This window comes from Dermacentor silvarum, chromosome 1 (genome assembly GCF_013339745.2).
Source record: "Dermacentor silvarum isolate Dsil-2018 chromosome 1, BIME_Dsil_1.4, whole genome shotgun sequence".
Classification (NCBI taxonomy): domain Eukaryota; kingdom Metazoa; phylum Arthropoda; class Arachnida; order Ixodida; family Ixodidae; genus Dermacentor; species Dermacentor silvarum.
In genome coordinates, this window is record NC_051154.1 from 18,160,911 (window position 1) to 18,184,272 (window position 23,362).

The 23,362-nt window shown below is 43.5% G+C and overlaps 1 protein-coding gene across 2 annotated transcripts in view; it reads right to left on the reverse strand.

Moving 5' to 3' along the window:
• The window catches only part of LOC119457494 (WD repeat-containing protein 11), a 187,838-nt gene that overhangs the window by 61,381 nt on the left and 103,095 nt on the right, over positions 1 to 23,362 (reverse strand). Inside the window, exons 13-16 of one of the 2 annotated variants that reach the window (XM_049665115.1) lie at positions 20,184 to 20,292; positions 14,328 to 14,443; positions 14,145 to 14,283; positions 5,728 to 5,834 (exon numbers count right to left, since the gene is read on the reverse strand). In XM_049665115.1, the coding sequence (XP_049521072.1) occupies positions 5,728 to 5,834; positions 14,145 to 14,283; positions 14,328 to 14,443; positions 20,184 to 20,292 (471 nt within the window). The remainder of the gene's footprint in view (positions 1 to 5,727; positions 5,835 to 14,144; positions 14,284 to 14,327; positions 14,444 to 20,183; positions 20,293 to 23,362) is intronic. The other variant, XM_037719083.2, reaches the window with a different exon arrangement.

The window sequence follows — 23,362 nt, forward strand, 5'->3', positions numbered from 1 at the left end:
ATGCAGGCCCGCCTCGCACACGTGCGCTCGCTTCGCATTCCGTCGCGGCGGAGAAGGTGCTTCCGGTTGCTGCTTGCGCAAAAATGACAAAATTTGGGGCGAAATCTCTAGGTTGTCGGCGGGGAAAATTCGTTATTATGAGGGGGTCTCCCGCTGCCACTTCGTTACGTAGAGGTTTCAAATATATGTGCTTCTATAGAGTAACGGCGGGGAATAAGAAAACTTCGTTATATCCAGGAATTCGTTATATGGATGTTCGTTATAAGCAGGTTTAACTGTATACCGGAATGCCAAACACTATTCATAAGTTCAAGTAGGTGCTCGTAATCTTGGTCAGTTAGGTTGCGAAGTTGGTGTACAGTGAGATTGCTGGGGCCCGATGGCCGTACTTACATGGGTTTATGCCACAGCCTGTTTGAGTTCGGCTAGCGTGATGTCTGCAGCCAGGGAGTTGTCTTAGGTTCGTGCCCAGTGTAGTCTTTATACGCGGGTTGCGTGGGAGTGGCGATATATTTTGCCCGTAGGGTATGGTAAAGGTGATTGGGTGTTGTGTATTCATCCAGAATTTTACTTAGGGTCGTTTGTGCAGCGGTTTTAGTTTGAGAAGGATTAAGTAGTCCATGGACTAGAAGCCACGCAGACGCGAGGTGCATGGAATAGCTGAGTTTATCGAATAAGTGGAAATTTCATCATTGATGAGGAAGATGCATTTGTGCAGGCGGCGGTTACACTTGTTTCGTTTCCACCTGCAAATAAGGCCGTGACGGGCCTCCCAAAGGTGGAGAAGATGGGCGTCTGCCGCCGGCGCATCCTCTGATTGCTTTAAGGCGTGGGTATGAAGCTGAGTGCGATGATGAATTTGTTGCATACAAGTGTCATAGTCGGCAGGGGTGGAAAGACTGTCTGAATTGGAGTCCTTGCGAAACTTATTCCAGTCAGTAAGTGAATGAAGGCGAACAGATTGCTATAGTTGGGAGCCTGGAGGGTGATCATAATGAGTGTATGATCGCTACTGAACGTGTCATGCATATTAGTCCATGTGGCCTTAGTTGTACCTTTGAGAAGGTTGAGATCTGGTGTCAACCGAGGTGGCCGTCAAGAAATAATAATACAGTATAGACCACTTATAACGTAACCGCTTATAGTGCAGGACCGGATATAATACGGTCTTTCCAGACTCCCGTTACTTTTCCATAGCACTCTATGTATACACGTATCACTTACAGTGCAGTTGCGGGACACGAAATACCAGTTACAGTGTGGCTGCCTGGAAGTTCGGCAGTCAACCTAGACGGCAAACGCTCCCCTCAAGCCACAAATACCATATTTACTCGAATCTAACGCGCACTTCTTTTCCGATAAAACAGGTCCAAATATTGCGTGCGCGTTAGAATCGAGTACGACCCTAAATCTGCGTTACCATATAGCCGCGTGCATTTCAAGATGGCCGCCTCGCACGCACGTTGAGCTTAGCTACTCTCGAGCCTAGCTACCGTAGCTTCCTCCCATATGCTGCAGTACACATGATTAGGCAAATAGTCTACCGTCTGTCTTCACGTTCTCTGTGTCTGCTCTATCAGCATGAAGTACCGAGTTCATCATGATGCCACATTTAAAAGGAAAGTGATCATGTGTGCGGAGACAGACGGAAATCGGGTCGCATCACGGGCGTTCGGGACTGGCGCAAACAGAAGGAGAGGATTTTCGCCAGCAAAGCAATGTGGAACGGTTTCAGTGGACCTAAGCCGGACGTAATCTGCGACGATCCACTTCGGCGATACGATTGCCTTGGCCCTATCTTGAAAGCAATCTGCAACGGGGAAAGTCCGCCGCGCGCCGTGTTTTCGCCGCTTATAGGTCGCGTTGAAGCGAGAGGCATGATAGCACGAAGGTCAATTCGCTTGCCGCGCTTCGTCACTCGAACGTTTTGACAGTTCGTTTCCACGGTCAACGAGCGAGATGTGTTCATGTTTGCTTGTGCGCGTGTGACACCGTGCTTGTTAATTTATTTAGTAAGCGAATACGGAAACTAGAGCACGGTGACAGCAACGGCAGAAATGCGCCTGGAGTGTCCTTTGTGTCCTGACGTGTTCTGATATGTGCTCAGACACGTAGTGAGCTGAGACTTTCAAAGTGCTCCCCCATGGAGTGGGTTTCCATATTTGGAGCCACTTTAAATATGTAGAATAAACCCTTTTTCTCTCGCTTTACTCCCGGACGTACTCATCCCTATGGCTAAAGGATAACTGGCCTGAACGCTACCCCGAGTCCCAACAGCCTTAATAACCGGGTATCTCAATGAAATAGTTGTTTTGGTTATAGTGCGGTACCGCTTATAGTGCAGATATTTGCGACTCCGGCGACTTACGTTATAAGCGGTCTACACTGCAGTAATAGTGAGATGGCTGCAAGCATTCTCGCAAATTTTCTCTTCGTCGCTAGCAGTGCTCACATTTGTGGACATTTTTTCTAAGGCCAACTACCACTCAATGAATTGTTCCGAAGCATTCAAATCACACGCGTTTATCAACCTGCATCATGGTTTACCCTGCTTCCAAAAAAGAGCACCATGTGTCGGCTAATGCGGCCGACACATGGTGGATTTTGTGGATTTCATGCACTGTGAGAATCGATGTAAGCGAAGCGTTCTGTGCAGCTTGCTTTGATTGACGATAATTAAAGGTGATGTTGACAGCAATGCGTAATTTCTTCAGCATTTAGTGCAATACGAGAATGGTGACTTGATGGTAAATGTTACCTTGTATGCACCACTGCTGTTTGTTTATGTAGTACACAGAACACACAGCAAGCTGCGTTTGCTTGAGGCGTTGTGTGCCATTGTTCATGACCTCCGAGAAGGTCAGTATTGTCGTTGCCTCACACGGCACATCGCATCGTGGCAGCAATGTTCAACTTTAACTGAATTATGGATGGGGCTGTACGTGCCAAAACCACAATTTAATTATGAGGCACGCCATAGTGGCAGACAACAAATTAATTTTGACCCCCTTGGGTTCTTTAATGACCTAAATCTAAGTATAAGTATTTTTGTGTTTTGCCTCGTCGAAATGTGGCTGCCATGGTCAGTATCAAACCTGCGACCTCGAGCAATGCCATAGCCGCAAAGCTACCATGGCGGGCAAAGAAGTGTTGAATAGGCGACTCGTAAAATGAGAAATCGCAGGGAATTGTGGGGCGCGCCGTCTGCTAGCAGCTTCCAGTTCGACGGACGATGCGGCGGCATCGGCGGCATGCCCGGCGCACGTGTTTTTCTACACGGTTTCAACTGTCAGTCATGTGAAGCTTTCCGTCCGCTTCGTCGACCAGCAATGTTGTACCATTCATGCAGCTGATTTCTAGGTTTCAGTTCACTCTGGGCGCAACGATGACGAGCCAATAAAAGCAAGGATATGCTTTTATTCATAAACGAGCTCTGGTTTTCAGTTTCGGCAGCCTTTTTTGTTTCTGCCAGGTTTAGCTCTACGACATTTGCCGCTGCTTGGACGCACCGTCACTGAGTGCTCTGCCTGTGGGTCAGTGATTTTATCAAGTGTATAGAGGCATTACTTAGAAAATCGGGTGCTGAGGTGATGGCTATAGCAGCCTGGTAAATACTGCCCTGTGATCGTTGCTGCAACCGGTATCATCAGAAACGGCGCAGCTAGCCTAATTAGAAAATGAAGTGTTGAAAATGTTTGAAAACTGCGTGCTGTAAACGGCATTTCTTGGTCAAAACTCAAGGTTCATTTTAAGTGGTACGTAGTTAGAAGTTCTCGCTTTTTTGTCAGCAAGATGGGGAAATGGCCGTATCGCCGACATATTATGGCTGCGCATTATCTCTATCTGTATTCAAGGAACTAAGGTAGGCTAGTTGGTTACGAGTATTATGTATGTATCTCGCTGTGTCCCGTATAAATTTGCCCCGTAAAACCATGTTTCATAAGACCTCTATATGTGCATGCGTGTACTGAAATAGTTATTATTGCTTGAGTCAATAATAGAGAAATCGGGATCGAATCGCAGCCACGGAGGCCGCATTTCGATGGGGGCGAAATGTGAAAACACACGTTAAAGCACCCCAGTTGGTCAAAATTTCCGGAGTCCCCTACTACGACGTGCCTCATAATCAGATTGTGGTTCTGACACGTAAAACCCCATAATTAATTTTTTTTTAAATGTTAGAGAAACAAATATCTTGGGGAATTATTCCGTGTCGGCCCTTACACAGCTCATTGCTGCCTGATAAGTGCCACTGTACGTTCATTTTCTTTTTGTTCACTGATAGTTCAGTTTTGGAAGTGGCAGCCATGCCTCCGATGCTTGTACATAGCTGACTCAGCAACGGACACTGCAAGGCCGTAGTTACATGAGTTTACCTTTAACGGTTGAATTTGAGCAGCCAACGGCTGAACAGCCGATCATGGTTTTGCTAGGCGCCTGCAACCGGGTAATCTTCGTGTGTGCAAAGCCGGATTGCAAGCGCATCATTAGGCTTCAACGGAGAAGCGGTGGAGACGGCTACGCTTCCTCAAACCGGGAACATCGAGCAGATGGCGCATCCCAGAATACCTCGCTCTTTTACGGGTCACCTATTGACCTGTGACGCCAAGATGCTATGGAGCTACAATGTCGCCTAGACGCTACGGTGCTTTAATGTGGCTTTGAGTCTACATGTCGTGCGTCAGTTGTCTGTTTGACAAATTTTGCATGGGGTTTATTTTTCAGATATGCATAACAGAAACGTACAGTACCGTACCTTGAACTTAAATTCATCCAGTTTTTCCGTAACTGCAGTTTCTCGCGTCACCTTTCCTCTCTGCCACGCTCCTGCCATGTATATGCATGCTCTGAACCACCTCCTGACACAGTGTGCAAGACAGCAGCAGCAGCATTGGAAAAGTCAAAATAAGAGGCAAAGCAAGCTTTGCTTTAAAAGAAAATGGCTGCGAGTAGCTCAAGAGATGCTTTCACAATTTGTGTTCACATTTGTGGGCATGACTTTCTGGCTTCAAAATGCTTTTTAGGTCACCAAATTGTTTCTGTGAGCTCGTGAAATTGTGTGAAATAAAATGTAAAAAACAGTGACTAATTTCCTTGGCCACATTTTTTTCGGTAGTAAAGAGGTTGAGACTTTCACCCTCGACATAAGCAGGTGCACATTTCCCTGCACAACCCCAACTAGGCTTTCCCTCAACAGCTTCATCCATGCAGACACTTTGTCAACTTGCTGCACGATTGCCTCCTACCAAACAAGTATCATTGAGGCCCCAAGTCTCTGGACACCTTCATTAGCTGGCAGATGGTAGGCAGCAGTGATTCACTGTGCAGCAGACGAGCCAGCCTCGACAAAGTGCCTTTGCTTCTTTTTCATGACCGTGCGGCGCAAATCGCATGACCCAGAAGTCAAGAGCCAGGCATTCTTCAGGGACGTGGCACCGTTGTGGCTGAGCTCTCCTTTTCAGCTGAAGTGCAGACCACTGTGGCCAGACATTGGCCACTTTTCATCCCACAATATAAGCGACTTTATTTGTGGCCTGCCTCCTTCATTCCTTGGCTAATGCGACAAACTTTTCATTATATCATACAGAGTAATTGGGTGGAGGTGCTGTATCACCCTACGAGACATATTGGGCCATTTACAAGTTACGCTGACTTTTGCATGCATGCTTTTAGTGAAAGCAAAGCTAAGTGTTGCATTGTTCGAGTAATGGATGAATACTGGATTACCTCAATACTTTGCCTTTGAGATCCCAGACTGTGAGTGTACCCTCAGCATCACCAAGTACAATGTGATCACTTTTCCAGGCGATGCTTGTAACACTGGCCATTCCTGCCTGCATATGTAACAAAGGCTTATGTCAAAAGACTGGGTTGTACAAGACATTAGTAGGACCTAGGAAACCTAGAAACCTTCCAAGACCTAGGAATTCTTAAGACATAGGAAACCACCAAAATTAATGAAATGACAGTTTTGATTTACATAGGAAATGGTTTATGCCACGAAACTCAGGCCTTCAAGAAGGCATAAGAAACTCTTGAATCGACATGGTCGGGAAAGTTAGAACACTTTAGCACAGCATTACTCCTTTACCATTATTATCATCCCAGCCTAGATCCACCTGCAGATGCGTAACACAGATTAGCTGTACGCACAAAGCTGGCAGGAGTGATAAGAGCAACAGCAGCGTGATAACACAATGTTGGACACAGTTGTTTTAGAGACTTTTAACACTGTTATGAGAGATGATTATGTGCTTCCAGCTTATCTGCACATTGGGTGCACTAGTTACTGGCTGAAGATGACGACAATGACGATAATTACATGCTGTGGGCGACCAGTTGGTGTTGGCAGTCGTGATACATTATGCCAGTGAAAAGCTTGCGTTGACTTCATTTAAATGAGATTCAATCACTCACTGGACACAACATTTTGTGCAGTAAATTTCTCTGCACAATGCTATATAAATATCTCTGCCTCATTCAAAATCCAGCACGAGATGCTGGAACATCGCAGTGATGGCATATCAAGTGGCGATAAAAGTGCCTACTGGCTTTGTGGGAGGACCATATAAGTACAATGTGGCTGCCAGGTAACCATAACCACCAGGAATATATGAATGGGAATAAAATGTATACTGTTCTGCTAGTAGACAATGCTGACAAGCCCAAGAGCAGTGACAATCATCAAGAATATTTTGACGATTGTCAATATATTTGCAACACCAAGGTATTTTGCAACACATTTTGTAGATGCATATCTTAAAACTGGTGTTAGTCTGAGGAATCTGAGTAAAAGCTTAGTCTAGGTGTGGGCCACCACCACCTTCACAATGACTGCTGAATGGTTCCAGAAATGCGGAACATCAAATGCAGTGGGTCACACGGAGGATGACATGTTGTAGTCCATAGCAATAAAGAGCTGTCTGAGAGTGATGACAATTGACATTAACTCCCCTATTGTAGAACGGTCCTCTACTGAACACTCCACCTCGACTCAAGAAAGTGGATGGCAGCGCCGCCCCTCAATAGATGTGGTCACTGTGCTTCATTGGCAGTATGTGGCCATTCCTGAGAAGCGTAGTGTCGAGTGCAGTCGAGGGGAGGCGCTGTGCTCTACTCAGTGAAGGCACAGCTTCGATTCAAGCACCATTTGAGAATATGAGGGGTAAGTGTAAATAACTCTGTGTAAATAACTCCAATCTGTGAAAGCAAACCCTGCAGGTTTGATCTTTTTCTGATTGCAAAAATAGGAGGCAGACTACATTTTTATTGTTATAAATTCGGGTGCATGTTAGAATCAGGTAAATACTGCCAAATGAAGCAGCAGTGTGCTTGGATGCTTTTTCTGCCTTTTCTCTTATTTCGAATCACTGAATAATTCAATCAATTCTGTCATTCCCGTCAAGGTTCAAATAACATACAAGTCTTCTGTATTGTGACACTAACAGCACACTGCTAACTGCTGCCTTCAGTAATTTTGCTTTTTTTTTTTTTCAATGCACCTAGCACGAAATTAGATAAGATTAATTATGCCAACAGTCAATAATGCAATGATGTAAGTTTTAGTATATAAAAAGTTGGAGCATATTATGAGGCTTCTGACTGACATGGTAGGCAACAAGGTTGCTAAGGCCAACAAAGGAGCCATAGAGCTCAGTCAGCATGGCTGAGTCACCAACAGCCAGGCTCCTGATGCTAGTGGTGACAAAGAAGGCCCATTTATATACACAGTGCACACAAAATGTTGAGCAGAGATTTTCAAACTGGATTCTGTGGGCAGCATTTCTTTTTTGGTTCGGCGTGACTCCACTCGGTTCACTTCCACACTTATTCAATTTAGAGAATTACTTTTGTATTGCAGTCTGAATTTAATGAAGCCACCACACACTTCATGTGCCCTTTGACAGTCTTTGCAAGAAAGACCCATGCTGAACTTGTAGCTTCTACCAGCAGCAGCAGCAGCAGCAGCAGCATTAGTTGAATCCCCCCTTACACTGGCTTCAATATCTAAACATTCACCTCCTCCCTTGCATGATGTACAATGTTCCAATAAACTAGCTCTTTGAACACATGTCATCTCTCTGCTTGCCTGCAGCTGCAGCCACTTGGATATGGTGTCAGCAGCTGGCCTCATTTAGCTTACTATAATGCTTCTAGTGCACACCAAAGACGACAGTATCCAAGATATCAGCAAATCTTCTAGTGAGTATATTGTTACCAAGCGCTGTTCGAGACGAAGCTGAGGACAGTACGGAAGACAAAGACGCTCTCTGATGTCGCGCGTATTGGTTTTGCCATCTTGTATGTTTTGTGTGCCAGTGGCCGCATTGTAAATAACCCTGTAAATATATTTTAAACCTCTTTCCCCGTAACAATATGATAGTGCAGGCTCTGTGAAAAGTATGCTTTTGCTTGTTCAAAAATATATTAGTTGAAAAATGCTGAGAAACCTTAAAATGCAACAAGTGCTGTGAAAGCCGGTTGAGTTGATTATGTAATCAACTCAAAAACCAGTAAAAAAGACGACAAGAAATATGCAGGACCGATCTGTTGTGTATCTTTTTCAACAGCTTTCGTGTTAATTGGCCATGATAGTGATCATAACATACTAGAAGAATTTCACTGCATTTTAACAAAATCAAAGATTCAACGTAGCAAGTTCTGAGTTTATCTGCACAAAAATGGGTCAAATATATAAAAACAGTTTGAAATGCATGAAATAACAATGACAACGTGGCACTGTGGTTGAGGTGCGAAAATAAAAAAAAGAGATGTTTGACCTTTTAATGCTATTATCATTTTTTGGGAACTTCACCCAGTTTGCAGTATGTCCCTAGGTATATCTGTGCCTCACCGCTTTCCCGTTAACTTGAGTGATTTGGTAATCCATGGTAAATTGGGTAGGACACCGGGCTGCTGTGCTGGGGGAACCAGGTTCAAAACCAACTGTCGGACCAACTTGGGTCACCAGATATTTAACTAAGGATATTTGGTGCTCTTCAGTGAACCTCTTTGACGTAAATTTGGGTCACTGGGTATGTGAAACTGGGGATGTGGTGCTCTTCAATTAACCTCTTTGACATTAATTCGGGTCACTGGTATGTGGTGCACTTCAATGAACCTCTTTGTGACGAGGGGCGCCTGAAAAGTTCGTGGCCTAACCCAGACATAGTGACCGTGGGTCGAAATTTTGCAGTCAGTTCTCAACATAGTCTCCCTTGAGGGCTACACATGTATGCCATCGCTCTTGGAGTTTCATTATTCCACTTTGGTAGAACGTTTCGTCCTACTCCTCCAAAAAGTATTTTACGGCGTCCATGACGGCTTCATCAGAAGGAAAACGACTTCCACCAAGGTGCTTTTTCATCTGTGGGAATAGGTGGTAGTCCGAAGGAGCCAAATCAGGGGAATAGGGCCGGTGCTGAAGCAGTTGGAAACCACAGGAGTGAATTGGAGCCATCGCAAAAGCCGATTTGTGAACTGGCGCATTGCCCTGGTGAAACAGCACCCCTTTCCGGAGTATCGCTTGCCGTTTTTCCTTAATTGCCGACTACAGACGAAAAATCTGAGCTGCATAGTATTCACCGTTGATGGTTTGACCTTTCGGGAGGAATTCCAGGAGAATGACACCCTTGCAATCCCAGAACACTGATGCCATAACGTTGCCAGCTGATGGAACCACCATAGCCTTTTTGGGGCAGGGGGAGGTGGGATGTTTCCACTGTTTTGAGGCTTCATTTGACTCGGGACGAAAGTGATGCACCCAAGTTTCATCTATTGTAACGAATCTCGGCAGAAAAATGTTAATATCAGCTTAAAACAGTTGTAGATTTTATGCAGAGTGAAGTTCTCTCAGACGTTTATTCTCTAATGTCAAAAGTCTGGGCACCCATCGGGCCGAAACTTTGTGTTAGGGTATGTTAGGGTAGGTGTTAGGGTTAGGAGTTGTGTTAGGATATGGCCAGCCCTCTCCACTGATATGCACACACATTCTGCAATGTGCCGCTGTGTGACATATCGATCAGTCATTACAATGTCTTGCACTTTTTGGACATTTTTATCTGTGTATGCTGTTAAGGGACGACCACTGCACGCAGCATCTTCAATTGATATCTGGCCTCGCTTAAAATTGGCAAGTAACTTTTTCACCATAGCATAAGAAGGAGCATTGTCCCCTAATGTCTCCAGCATTTCCTTGTGAATTTCTTGTGCTGCCAGTTCTTTTTTCAAAAGGTATTGAATGACTGCTCGCTTTGCGAATTTCTCCATTTCCATACTTCAGCTTCGCGACATTGCTTTAAAGCGCTGTACTTTGTGGGGATGCGCGACTGTCATGCGTCCCCTGATGTTGTGATCCCTGCAGGGCTCCCGTCTCCTGTAATCTGGCTTCGCATAGCTAAGCGCCGGCGGCGGTCAGCGTGGATGTTACAAGAGAGGGCGCGAGGGTTGTGCTGCTAATGCCACCTGACGGCGAGGGTTACGCGGGCGCAAAAGGGAGAAGGCTGTTCCTCTTCAAAGTGGGGTCAGTGAGCGATGCGTATGTTCCGCGTGTGCACCGATCCACGCTTCACGAGACCGTTTCGCAAGGCTAGGAGCATGACACCGGAATGGACGAACGTGGATCGTTCGAACACGCCACCGTTCGAGTGACCATACACATGAACGATTAGGCGTTGGTGTCTAGCATGCGGGCGAACATATTCACTCGCTATCCGGTCGCAGTGAGTCGGACTTCCTTGATTTGCCGCGCGCCCATCGGCGTAGTAATTCGGCTAGCATGTATTAGTGTACAGAAGGTGCAATAAATGCCCTTTTGATTGTTTGCACTACTGTGTTGTCGTTACTTTGTCCCAAGAGCACGTGTGAGGCCCCACAACCTGAAACCCAAAAAATCAAAATAAATCCAGATTGCTCATGAGACCACTCAAATAACTCAATAACATATTCCATTGCAAAACAAGACCACGCGAAAAAGACTTCACGGGACATTTCAGGCACCCCTCGTACCAACTTTAGTCACTGGGTATGTGTCGCCTGTCATAATAATTATATAAAACATATCAACACTTACCACCAACCATAAGACAGATTGCTAATAACATTAAAGTCACCAATCATCTCTAAAGGATGGATACACCACCAAGTTTCTTTCCTACCTTGTAATCACCATTTTCCTGCCAAATAAATGCAAACTGGCTTTTGCAAGAATACTTTGCTGCATTTAGGACGAGCAAATTTAGTAACACTTAGAGCAAGTGCACTTCTCCATTAGTGTCATTCACAGACCGTCAGATGAAAAGGTTTAATGACACTCGCCAGCAAGTACGTTCATCGAAGTAACTTTGCTGCATCAAAGTGTGTAGCCTTGATAGCAGTGCTTTACAAATAAGTAAAATGATATTTAATGCTGTGTTGATACTAATCTGAAACCACGCTTTTTGAAATGTAAAATGTTATAGGCATACCTGTGCCATTTGCAATAGAAACTGCCAATGGAAACCATCGATGTTTGGCCACTCTTTGCACTTGTATTTCAAACAGGCAGCACACTGCTTTGGAGTTGGATGTAATGCTGTTTTTTCTGGGCTCATGATGATTGATTACATTTTTATTTTGCAAATAGTGCCAAAAGTAACAATTATACAGGGTGTCCCGTGTAACTTTAGCCAAACATTAAAAATATGCAGATTTTTAATTTTTTTTATTTATACAATACTGCAGACCTTGCACAGGTCCAAGCAGGGTGTGTACATAAACATTTGAATAAACACAAGAAAAAAAAAACAGAGCACATGTCAAACAGTAGTAGGTACAATTGGGGACGGCATCAAGTTCCAGTCATTAATAGTTCGTGGAAAGAAGGAATATTTGAACACCTCAGTTCATGCAAAATATGGGTTTAAAGTGTGGGGTTGGTGGTGCCGGGTTTGTCTAGTTGTTAATGGTTTATTATATATTGATGGCTCAATAATCAATTTATTGCTAATAAGTGCCGAAAAAAAGTCAAGGCGCAATTTTTTTTTCTTCGTAAAGCTAGTAACTGTATATCATTTGTTAGCATAAGTTCCGCGGGAGAATCAAACTGCGAAAATTTGGAAAAAATAAATCGAACTGCTTTTCTCCGTATTCTTTCAAGCTTTTTAATGTTAACTTCAGTATAGGGATCCCAGACGATACATGCATACTCAAGCATGGGCCGAATAAAGGATATGTAGCACAAAAGTTTTACACTAGCCAGGGCGTTTCTTAATTTGTGTCGGAGTAGACATAGTTTACGAAAGGCTGATGCACATACGTTGTCAATATGAGTTGCCACGCAGCTGGACAGAACCAAGGTAATGTTGTTTGCTGTCACATGGAGATACTCAGATTATTTCTTGCATTTTGCCTAATTACATAATCGGTCTTAATTAATCAACTTTTCAAATATTATTGACAAATGTACTTCACAGGTGACCACTTTTCACCGGCTAACAAATGTTAAGCGTTATCGCTCGGCGCAGGACGTGCCTGCATGTATCGGAAGTTTCTCGAACGTTATCGATGCTTCTATCAGTTGTCTGTTGTCACCGACGCTTATGTAATCTGATTGTATGAGCGACGCTAATTGTCGAGTACTTTCTGGAAGACATGCGTGCACCAGGGATTACTCTGGACCCGTCGATGCCTCATGTATAAAAGCAGACGCGTTTCACCGCTGATTAGATTTTGACGATCGCCAACTGTTTTTATTGGGCACAGGTTCGCCCAATAAAAAGTCCATTTTGTCATTCCAAGTTTTGCGACTGTTTTCTTCACCGTCACTACTATGTGACAAGCGATACAGCCAGACAAGCCATCATTGTTGCTCAATACACGCTACATAAAAGTGTTTTTCCGAGCGTGAAAGAAGCCCGCGAATACACGCAAGATTGCTGTGCAATTGGCTGCTTGAGGCACTTTGTGTGTATTCGCGGGCTTCTTTCACACTCGGAAAACACTTTTATGTAACACGTATTGAGCAACAGAAACCGGTATCGGGAGTTTTTCATGCTGATCTACAATTTTTACTTTGACACTTTTCATCTAATTATAATAGTGAAGTTGATTAATTATTTAGACTAATTACATAATTAAGCAGAATGCAAAAAATAATTTGAGTATCTCCAAGCAATGGCAAACAACATTACCTTGGTTCAGTCCAGCTACGTAGCATTTGCATACTTTTAATGTTTCGCTAAAGTTACGTGGGACACCCAGTATAACGTGCCTTCCAAATTACACTTTCTTTACCCATGCAGCAGTGCAATGTACGGCCAAAGTGCACTCACTCAAAGAGTCGATCCCTAAATTTGTCTGAAAGTGCCCTTTTAAATTCTATATTGTAATTGTTTACTGGTGTGTGCCACACAGGCAAGAAAAATTACATTAAATGGTTAATGCCTTAAGTTCCCCAATAAAATTATTTTCGGAGGAGCTGCTACACATGCAAATGTCATTTTGGCACGATGATGATGACAGCTGTCCTCTGAAACGAGCAATTTTTGAGAGCTAATTTAAATATAATCATACACTTGCAGTTTGAAACTGCCTTCATTATTTCAATGTAATCATACATTAGGTACAGCTAATCTGGTCAGCCTGGGTTGGTTGCTGTCTTTCACAAATGGCCATTACAAGTAAAATCAGATGCCAAGAAGAAAACTGCTTGCAACATAAGGGATGACAGTCCCCACCTGGAAATGCTTTGTGAGCACAGCTGCATATGCAGTAATGTTTCAAGTACACCGCACAGCTACCAGTGACAGGAGAATGCATTTCTCAGAAAAATGAGTTGCAGCAGACAGATAACATAATAAATGACATTAGTAAGTTCACCCATGTAGCACCACAGCATATGCATTGAAATTGAAGACATTTACAATTTATTACCATTTCTCGTGCCTGCGTAGAATGGGTAAAATGCGACATCACCTCTACAGTCATAAGACACATCATTAAGCTTGTTGCGAAGGTTCAGCTGTGTTTCAGGCTGGCTCAGCAAGTAGTTATTTCCATTAAGTTTCAAACAATTTTAAATGTAAGCCTGTCCTAAAAAGACTTTGCTGAGCGGGAAATGAAAGAATAAAGAAACAGGAAAAGAAAGGAATGGAGGTTGTGTGTACCTCAGGAGGGTTTCGAGTGCAGTCTCGAACAACATTTCCTTCAACACTGAAATAATACAGCTGGGCCTCCGTGTCAGTGAACACCAGTTGCTCTCGTAGCAGCGGGCTGGCTGCCTGCTGTCCCCTGCATGCAAAGTCCCTGTGACTGTGCAGAGCGGAAGACTACTCTCAAGGTCCACTTACAGCTGTCTCTCAAGCTGTTCTGTGGCAGAGTTGGCAAAAATGGGCTCCACATCCTTGGGATTGGCCAGATGACGAGCCCGAAGTTGAGCTTTGCTGCTCACCAGAGGAGACCACTCCTATGAGCGAAGCACAAGGTAGCATTTTAAAGAATAAAGCTTTCACAAGAGGAACAAGCTCAACATCATTCCAGCATTTACTGCCCACTGTCATTGTATTGTGCTGTTCGCATTTTTTTATTAACACCACAGCAATTCTACAACAAAGCAGCAGTGCTTATAAGTTATGTCATAAGTTACGTTTACATTATAACTTAGCACATCATTGCAGTCATATGCAGTAGACTTTTACTGATGGAACGTCAGTTAATTTAACCTGACTGACTCAACTATGCTGAAAAGTCTTGAAAGGCACCCATCCATGTTAAACATTTTTTAATTCGAACATCACATAATTTGAACACATTTGGCATTGAAGTCAAAATAATGGAAACCAAAGCATATTGAAATACCCTTTGAGCAAAAATAATGAACAAACTGCAGGGACCCAGCAACACTCCTGGAGAACAATAAGTAAGCCTGCTTAGTCATAACATAATGTGGTCATGAACGTCGGAACGAAATATTATTCCAGTACACATGGCAGAGAGCCCAAAACTTCACTCAAAAGGCCACCTGCTCTTTCCTTCAACCTCCTGAAATCCCTCCAGCTTTTTGCATTCATTTCTTTGATTGATGGCTATCAGCCAGATTTCTTTAGATGTCATGTCTCAGAAGTGGCTCAGACAAGACTAAAAATTAAATCTCATTTCTGATAGGATAAGCAATTCCGCTCAGCTGATGCTATGGCAGCCGAGATCGGACAGCATGACAAACAGATGCCATACTCTTGGTCTATCACTTTCAGCTATATCACTTTCAAGTGAACACTGACAGGCTCAGCAGAAGTTCAGAATGGTAGTTCAATGGTCAATGGCCTTCAATGAAGCACTGCACTGGACACCTCATTACACAGTAAATTATTAATCGAAAATAAGCACCAGACTTCCAAAGTCATGCTGATGCCAGATAAGAGCAAGACGATGGGTAGAGCGTCGCATGCATTGTTCTATGTTGGTACGGCAGCATAGTTACAAGAATGGTAGGAACAATGAAAAGAAGAGGAAGGATGCAAGCATATGGCAGTGGAAGCATCTGACTGCAGGTAAACCCATTCATACACGGCATTAAAAACAACTTGTTAGAAAAGATTATGAGAAGATGCCTTTTATGTCAGGTACATTCCATACCACTGATAACGAGCTTTACAAAGCCCCATTGAAACAAAATCGCATTACTTGAAATATAGCTCCGTTCAATTTGCCTGCATCACTGTGAACCAGTTCACAGCAGGACGTGAGAAATTCAGAAATTGTGCAGCTCAACTTCAGTGGTGCAGCAGGCACAACGCAACACTCGAAAAGAATGCTGGGGTGCAGACACGGTGCAGGCCTTATGTTTGTCTGCCTAAAGTTGCCTGTGGCAGATAGCACAATTCTAGTCCTTGAGCTGGATTACTCAAAGAGGCGGTGGACATTACTTAGACAAGAAATCATAACGAATAATTGGCTCATCAATAAAAATTAACTAGTAAATTTTTTAACTAGTACTTTACGACACACAATGCAATTTAATTGTACTAGCTGGAAAGTTCCCAAGATGATATGTATCCCCTTGGAATGAATTTTCAAGATGGCACTAGTGTTGAGATATTAATTTCTAAAGTGTGTGATGAAATACATGAGTGTTCCAGTTACTTTGCTGTTTAAATGCATAAAATAGCGTTTTGTTGAAAAAATGTCGCAGTTTCATCCGAAAGGCGAAGCATCAATTGCGATAGTAAATTAGTAGAGAGCTATATGGAGTAAGGATAGTAGTTTTATCAGCTGTATAAACTTAGACACATTCGCTTACTAACTGAATTAATAAGCATGGTGTGAGCGTGCACAAGCAAACATGAATAGATCACACTCGATGACCACACGACCACTGTCAAAACGCTGGCGTGAGCGAGCGCGCCAGCAGCAGCGAGCGAAGGTTCGTGCGGTCAATCGCTTTAACGGAAACTCAGCGTCAAAAGCACAGCGCATAAGAAGGTAGGAGCCGTGTTGCAGATCGCTTTCAAGATACAATGAGCGCGACCGCCCCCGCAAAGTACAAGTTGCTCGCTCAGCACAAGCCACACGCCCTCCCTCCCGTACTGCCTTCCCGCTTTCCTCCTTTCGCCTGCGAGATTCCAGTTCCCCTTGCACCCGGTCGCAAGATAGGCATTTGGTATCACAGGTAAACGTCACTTTCGCTCCCTCCCTCCCATCCCCCCACGGCTTTTCACGCCACGGAAGACGTCGCGTTTGCTCTCCACCGTGCATTTGCTCACCGTGAAACCTCGCATACCGCAGGTGTCACGAGCACGTGAGCGGCTCCCCGGTAGCTTAATGGTGAGAGCATCGCATGCGTAATGCGAAGACGTGGGTTCGTTCCCCACCTACGGACAGTTGTTTTTTAATCCGTTTTCATTTCCATTAATTTATCATTTCTTTAATTCTATTAGTAAGTACAAGTAATTTCCCCTATGTTGTCCTTGATGTCATTGTTTGTTGGCTTTTAATGATATTGTGGTATATAGTAATCCTTCGGTGTGAAGTGACGGCCACAAACGCGCAGATGCTCGCGCCCATCGGATACGGACAACCAGCGCTGCAGCCACTTCGCTCGCAATGTTTGCCTTACAGAGGGACATGATGTCGCAGCTTGACATGTCGCTGATCACCAAGTTTGCAGTCCACAATGCAAGGGCAAACCATGGTGCTTGCAAAAATACAGATCGAGACCAACACGGAGCATGTTGTAACACTAGCGGATGACACTTGCTGTGCGCCGGAAGTGCTTTCAAGAGTTTAGTGATACATTGTCATTGTGCATTCTCTTTCTGTTACTTTCTTTTTATAGAAACAAATTAACTAACATTTCAACTATTACGAACAACATTTCTTCACCATAATGTTGGAAAAATTATCGATGGCACGCTCTGGGAAGCCAATCTGATAGCTCGTCCTACTGACGTCATATGGTCATATCGCATCACCTGGTCAGGGGCGGCTGAAAATTCAGCCGATTGGCATGCTGCGATCGGTAGCAATGTGCCTTTTTAAAACCTTATAATAAATTATATGCTTTACAGGGAGCACTCAGATGTGTCAATGAATGATCAGAAGAACCTACCCTACCAACTCAGAATGTTTGCACAAGATCGTCAAAATCGTTTCAGGCTCCTTTGAAAGGCACACTAAAGGCAAATACTAAATCGACATGGAGTGTTAAAATACTATTCCATGAGCCCCACAGAGCTTGTGTTGTGCTAAGAAAATACTTAGTTTAAGTGAAAATCGCATCTGAAGGGTCCACATACCTTTAGTGAAATTCAAATTGAACCGCTCCCGAGCGGTGGAGTGGTGACGTTCCATACGCCAACACCACCAGTGAGTGAGTAAAACGACGCCCGACAGACGGCGCTACAGTTTTTTTGTGCAAAATGCAAACGTGCTGTCTTGGTAAAACCGAGCCGCTGCAACTGCTCTTGGTCAAGCGTAGTGGACCGTTCGAGACTCCCGCGACATCACATGGACGTGGTATTCACTGCTACTTGCAGCTTGTGTGGTTTTAGCGAGCCAGTAAAACAAGTGCAGCATTACACGATAGCGAAACTATTTAAACACCAAAGCATGGGTGGCGCCGGTGTCGAGCGAAAATGAAGCCTTTCTACTGCCCGCGTCGTTCTCAAGGGCAAGGTCAATGACTTCTTTTTTCTACAAATCGAATATAACTGGACAACTAGCATTTTATTCCATCATATTATGCATTGCAATTATCTTTTTATTCCGAATGGCTGAGCATTAGCGAAAGAATTATAATGAGGAGTGATTTCGTCACCTTAATGTCGCAGGGAAGTCGCAAATCGTGTCCTGCATTTCCCTCAATTTCTCGATTATTAAATCTCTGTTTGCGATAATATTGACGCATTAGACATTCTTGTGCATTAATCAATCACTTTAGCATGACTTAATATTTCCCTTTAGTGTCCCTTTAACTAGACCCAAGTAGATACTGCCAAAATTCATGACATCATGGCAAGACGGTGCAGAAACTTCAGGGTCACGTCGGCACACATTTTATTTTTGTATCCTTTTCTGACTGGCCATGGCTCCTGCCATGGTAACAGTGGCAATTTTGATATTGCAGAGGCATAATTAACCACCAGTACAGCCTAACTTGACCCTTTGAGGGTCACTGCTGTACATGTACAGCGATGACCAACCGTTTGGAAGAATTAGCCTTTTTGGAACGAAGTGCCATTATAAAGCACTATACAGCAATGCTCTGAAACTGCTGCTGCCTCTTCTACAAATTTTTTTATTATGCTGGTACCTCTTCGCTAAGGGGATTAAACAGTGCAAAAGGGAAGACAACAGACACGGCTCTGCCCCATGTGTCACCCTTTACATCCCATCTTTTGCGCTGTTTGATTCAATTCGACATGCACCAAGTTCAGCACACTCCTGATCCTCTTGGCTTTCACCAGAACTGATTTTTCCACTCACTCCGTGGTGCCACCATGATGGCTTAGGAGCACTCGCGCTTTAGATTCGGTATTGTCGCACGCGCCATTTCAAGTTATGGGTGTTGCAAAAACTGATTTACATGTCATTTCTAGTCTCTGAAATGGTTATCACAAGATGCTTGCTTGCTTGATTCTCAATCAGTACTTTGTTTACAGGCGGGGGCTCAAAGGTGATACTGCTGCATGGGCTTCTTTTTCTGTGAGGTGCACGAGAACTGATTGTATCTCAATCAGCAAGCGACTACCGCAAATTTTTCACCGACCTGATTTTTCTCACAAGTGCACAATCATTGAGCTTGCCCAAGGCTCTCACATATGACATGCCTCAATTTTGCTATGACCACACACGCTGATTGTTTCAAAGCTATTTTACAATAAAAATAAGCTGGGTGAAGTTCACTATTACTGTAAAGAAATATTTATTACAGTGTATCCATATTTTGAAAAGTATACCATGTATAAAGCACACATGAACATGACTTTTGTTGCTTTATCGTCACCTAAAAAATATTAGCCCCCCCCCCCCCCCCCCCCCCCGACATAAGTCATCTTAAAGACTTTAAAGTTGCAATAAAAAAATCTATCTTCAATGAGGTTGAGTAGCAAGGACTCCCAGGATCCTGGGAGTCCTTGCTACTCAACCAAGAAGAAAATGCTCAACGAAAAGTCATCGTTCTAGCCCTGACCGCCGCCGCCGCGTCCCAAGGGATCCCGGTCGCGACGGTTAGGGAGGATGATGGTGAATTCAGGCTGAAGCCTCTACCCCGTCATCTATTTGACGAGTGCAAATAAAGTCGCTTCTCTCTCCCTCAATGGGGTGCATTTCATGAAAAAAAAAAAAATCTACCCTCAAAGGGTTGGTAGTTCTCTTTAGTATCTCTTTAAACAAAGCGATGTCCTAGCCATTATCCCAAAACACGCACTGGCAAAACAAGTCCAAAGGACCCTTGACATTTATGTGCAGACAAAATTGGACATTTTCTCGCGCATTAGACAAATTGGACAAATCAGGCATTTTTTATGAAGTCAAATATAATGAACTCATTGCCAACTCCCACTGGTTTTATAACTAACCTAGTCTGCATACAATAATATGAATTCTAAACATAGATGATAAGTCACTGTGACGGCAGGCAGACATAGCAGAATAATCTGCTTTTGAAAAGAGCAATGCACTTGTAGTATAAGTTCATGAAAACTTACTAATGCTGTAACACAGGGAAAGCTGTCTGGCATGGTTCGTAGAAGTACCAGGCTTCGGAGATCCCACAGTTCAAAAGGCTGATCTTTGAAGAGTACTACAAAGTACTGCCTGAAATAGTGTTGCATATAAAAAGGCAGGAGCGTTTAAAAATTTGTGACAGAGCAGAAAAAGCCAGCATGCACTAAAAGTTACTATAGTAAATAAAGAACACAAAAGGAACAAAAAGCAGGAAAAGGTTCTTGAATTTGGAGTTGTATCCCTCCGAAAATTTAGTGCATGTAGCCAATGGTAAATTGACAAATTGAAAAGTCATAGTTTCACCTGAGGTGATTGCGATAGCAATGCATTAGACAATTACATGAAGTATGCTTCATAGTTTTATTGGCCCTAAATTGTAGTAAACATTCGCTTACTAATTCAATAAATAAACATGGTGTCACGCACGGACAGGGAAACGTGAACAGATTTCACTCGATAACCATGAACACTCGCTACCACAGTGCAGGCATGATGAAGAGTGCCGGCAACGGGGATCCAACACTTTGTGCTGCCTGTTGCTTCAACACATCTCTGAAACTTGAGATTATGCAGCCTCTAATGTGCGTGAGAGGACAGCACACATTAAACCATCAGTCATTTTGGCTCGCCCAACCTTTGCACAGGCTAACATGAACAGATCCCGCTCGAGGACCACAAACACTCGCTGTCATAACGCTGGCGTGAGGAAGAGCGCCGGCAGCGGGGAGCAAACACTTCGAGCTGCCTGTTGCTTCAATGCAGCAGATTATATTCAAGAGGGTGTGTCGGCCGAGTACACACTCAGCTGTGCGAACAGCCACGTGCAGCCACAGCCAGCCAAAAGTATCACGCATGATCATGCACTTGATCACATGACCTCCAACATTGGTTGTGCGGGAAAATGGCACACATCAAGCCCCTATACTTCTAGCTCACCCTCACATGCTTGCTCTGGCACCCACAGCATACAGCAGTGCGTGGGGCACAATAGGGTCTTATCCCACTTGGACTTGAGAGGAATCATCATGGCAACGGCAAGAACGACATTGGAAATTCGGCTGGAGTGTCCCATACCATTGGTATCGCAATAAAAGCAATACCTTTATTTTACGCACAATGTTTTCAAACTGAAGCAGGAACAAGGTTAATGCACAGTTAAACCTACTTGTGACTTTCCCACTTAAAGGGACGATTGTATGATTTCTAAAGGCCGCTGTTTCTGTTTCACATTGGAAAACTTGTTATCAAAAGTACCGTATATTGTCATGAAAGGGTTACAGTCCTTTTTTTTTTAATTTAGGATGCAAATTTCTAGGCGACAGACCATAGATGGGTCCAAAGCAATTAAATGTGAATCTGCTTTAAAAAACGAATGTGTTTGCACCACATGCAACCTCAATGGAAAGCCTTTATTTTAGCTGCGATTGCTATCTCATCTGTCATCGCTGGTGCATAAGCGTGGAGCTGCAGCAGCTGGCGCTTTTTACCATAGAAATGTGCGGTTCAAATAAGAAGAGATAAATAAAATAATAAAAGATAAAGAAAATTGTAGAAGTTTTCACATGAAACATAAACTAAATTGAATATTACAGTTGATAGTACTAGCATAGGCTTCAGGTGGCATGGGAGCAATGATAGCTCACAGCATAAATGCACATAAGAAGTGCAGAAAATCTATGTGTACTGTGCTGATTAGGAGATCTCGGTGTACGCATGTACTCAAGACAACAAGGAGCAGCATGTGCAATCTACAGAAAACAGCAATGGCTATCACACGGCATGAACAAGTACGCAAAGGTGGAAAGTGCAATGGGACAAGTCACTGGGTGTGGGAATACGAATTTTGTATTGACAATGGCACTTAGTTGACAAACTTATTGCTGAATATCAGCAGTAAAAAAAAAAAAAAAAAAAAAAAAAAAAAAAAAAAAAATCAACAAACAGGTCGAAGAGGAGCTCTATACATTGTTTTATGCCCCGTGCTCCCTGTTGATAGCATGCGGAGATAGTGCAGTACATGTCGAGCAGCCACACCTGACAAGGTCTCAAGACTGACAGCTGGCAAAGAGGGTTTGGCCTTAGCATGAATAAATTCAAGGACACTGCCTTAAATTTTATGACCCAAATTTAGGCGTGCAGCACTTGCACAGGTGCAGCCCTTACACAAACTTATGTGGTATGTAGACCTACCGCAGTTACATCAAAAAGAATGTAAAAATTTTTAAATCGAATTTTCCAATCTAGGTATGAACTTTCTTTATTGCATGTGTAAGTTTTATTGCATAACCTAGAGCGATGGTAATAGCATGCAAAAAAAATTCAATTGAAAAGAAACAGCTTTGGCAGCAAAAAAATTTTTTTGAAACCTGTGAGACTAAAGAAGCGAATCCAACGCACACATTTGAATCTATGTGAAGCAGTTAATGACAAGCTACAAATTTGCCCATTTCATTCTTATGTTTTTGGCGCAAAGGAAATTGGCGCACACACACATGCGCTTACGCACTCATGCTACGCCATATGACAACTCCTATATTGGCTTGTCTTCCTTCATTTCTTCTTATTTATTTTAAATGTACCACCAACTTCTTGGCCAATAGCAATGGCACATACCATGGCACATACTATGGCACATACAATGTGCTATAGTATCAAAATCATCGTCAACCTGCGGCAATCATCTCAAAGAGCTAGTTGGCATTGGCACAATATGGACCATCTGCTTCTTGGCCAATCCCTGTTGCAGGTATGTGCCATAGTAGGGAAATCATTATCATCATCAACACGAATGTGATCATCTCAAAGAGCTATTGGCTTTGGCCAAGGAGGTTATATAAATCTTTTTGGAGTGGCAGTCCCTGCAGCTGCCTATGGGAGCGAGTAAAGCCGTGGCAGCCATATTGGTAGAGGCAAAAAAGGGTGCGTCCCCAGCATAGGCGGCCACGGAATACGTGCAGGATTCAGCTGCATTTGTAGTTCCGCGATAAAAACTTGAGAAGAAACATCTTTAAGATGTATATCAGTTCACAATTGTCTGTTGCTGTTGAAGAAAAGATTTCTGCATCCAGCTCTTGCCACAAGCTTCGAGAAAAGCAACCTGGTGAGACACTTCGCCAATCGGATTTCTTTGCTGTGTTAAATTATGAATGGTCTCTCGTGT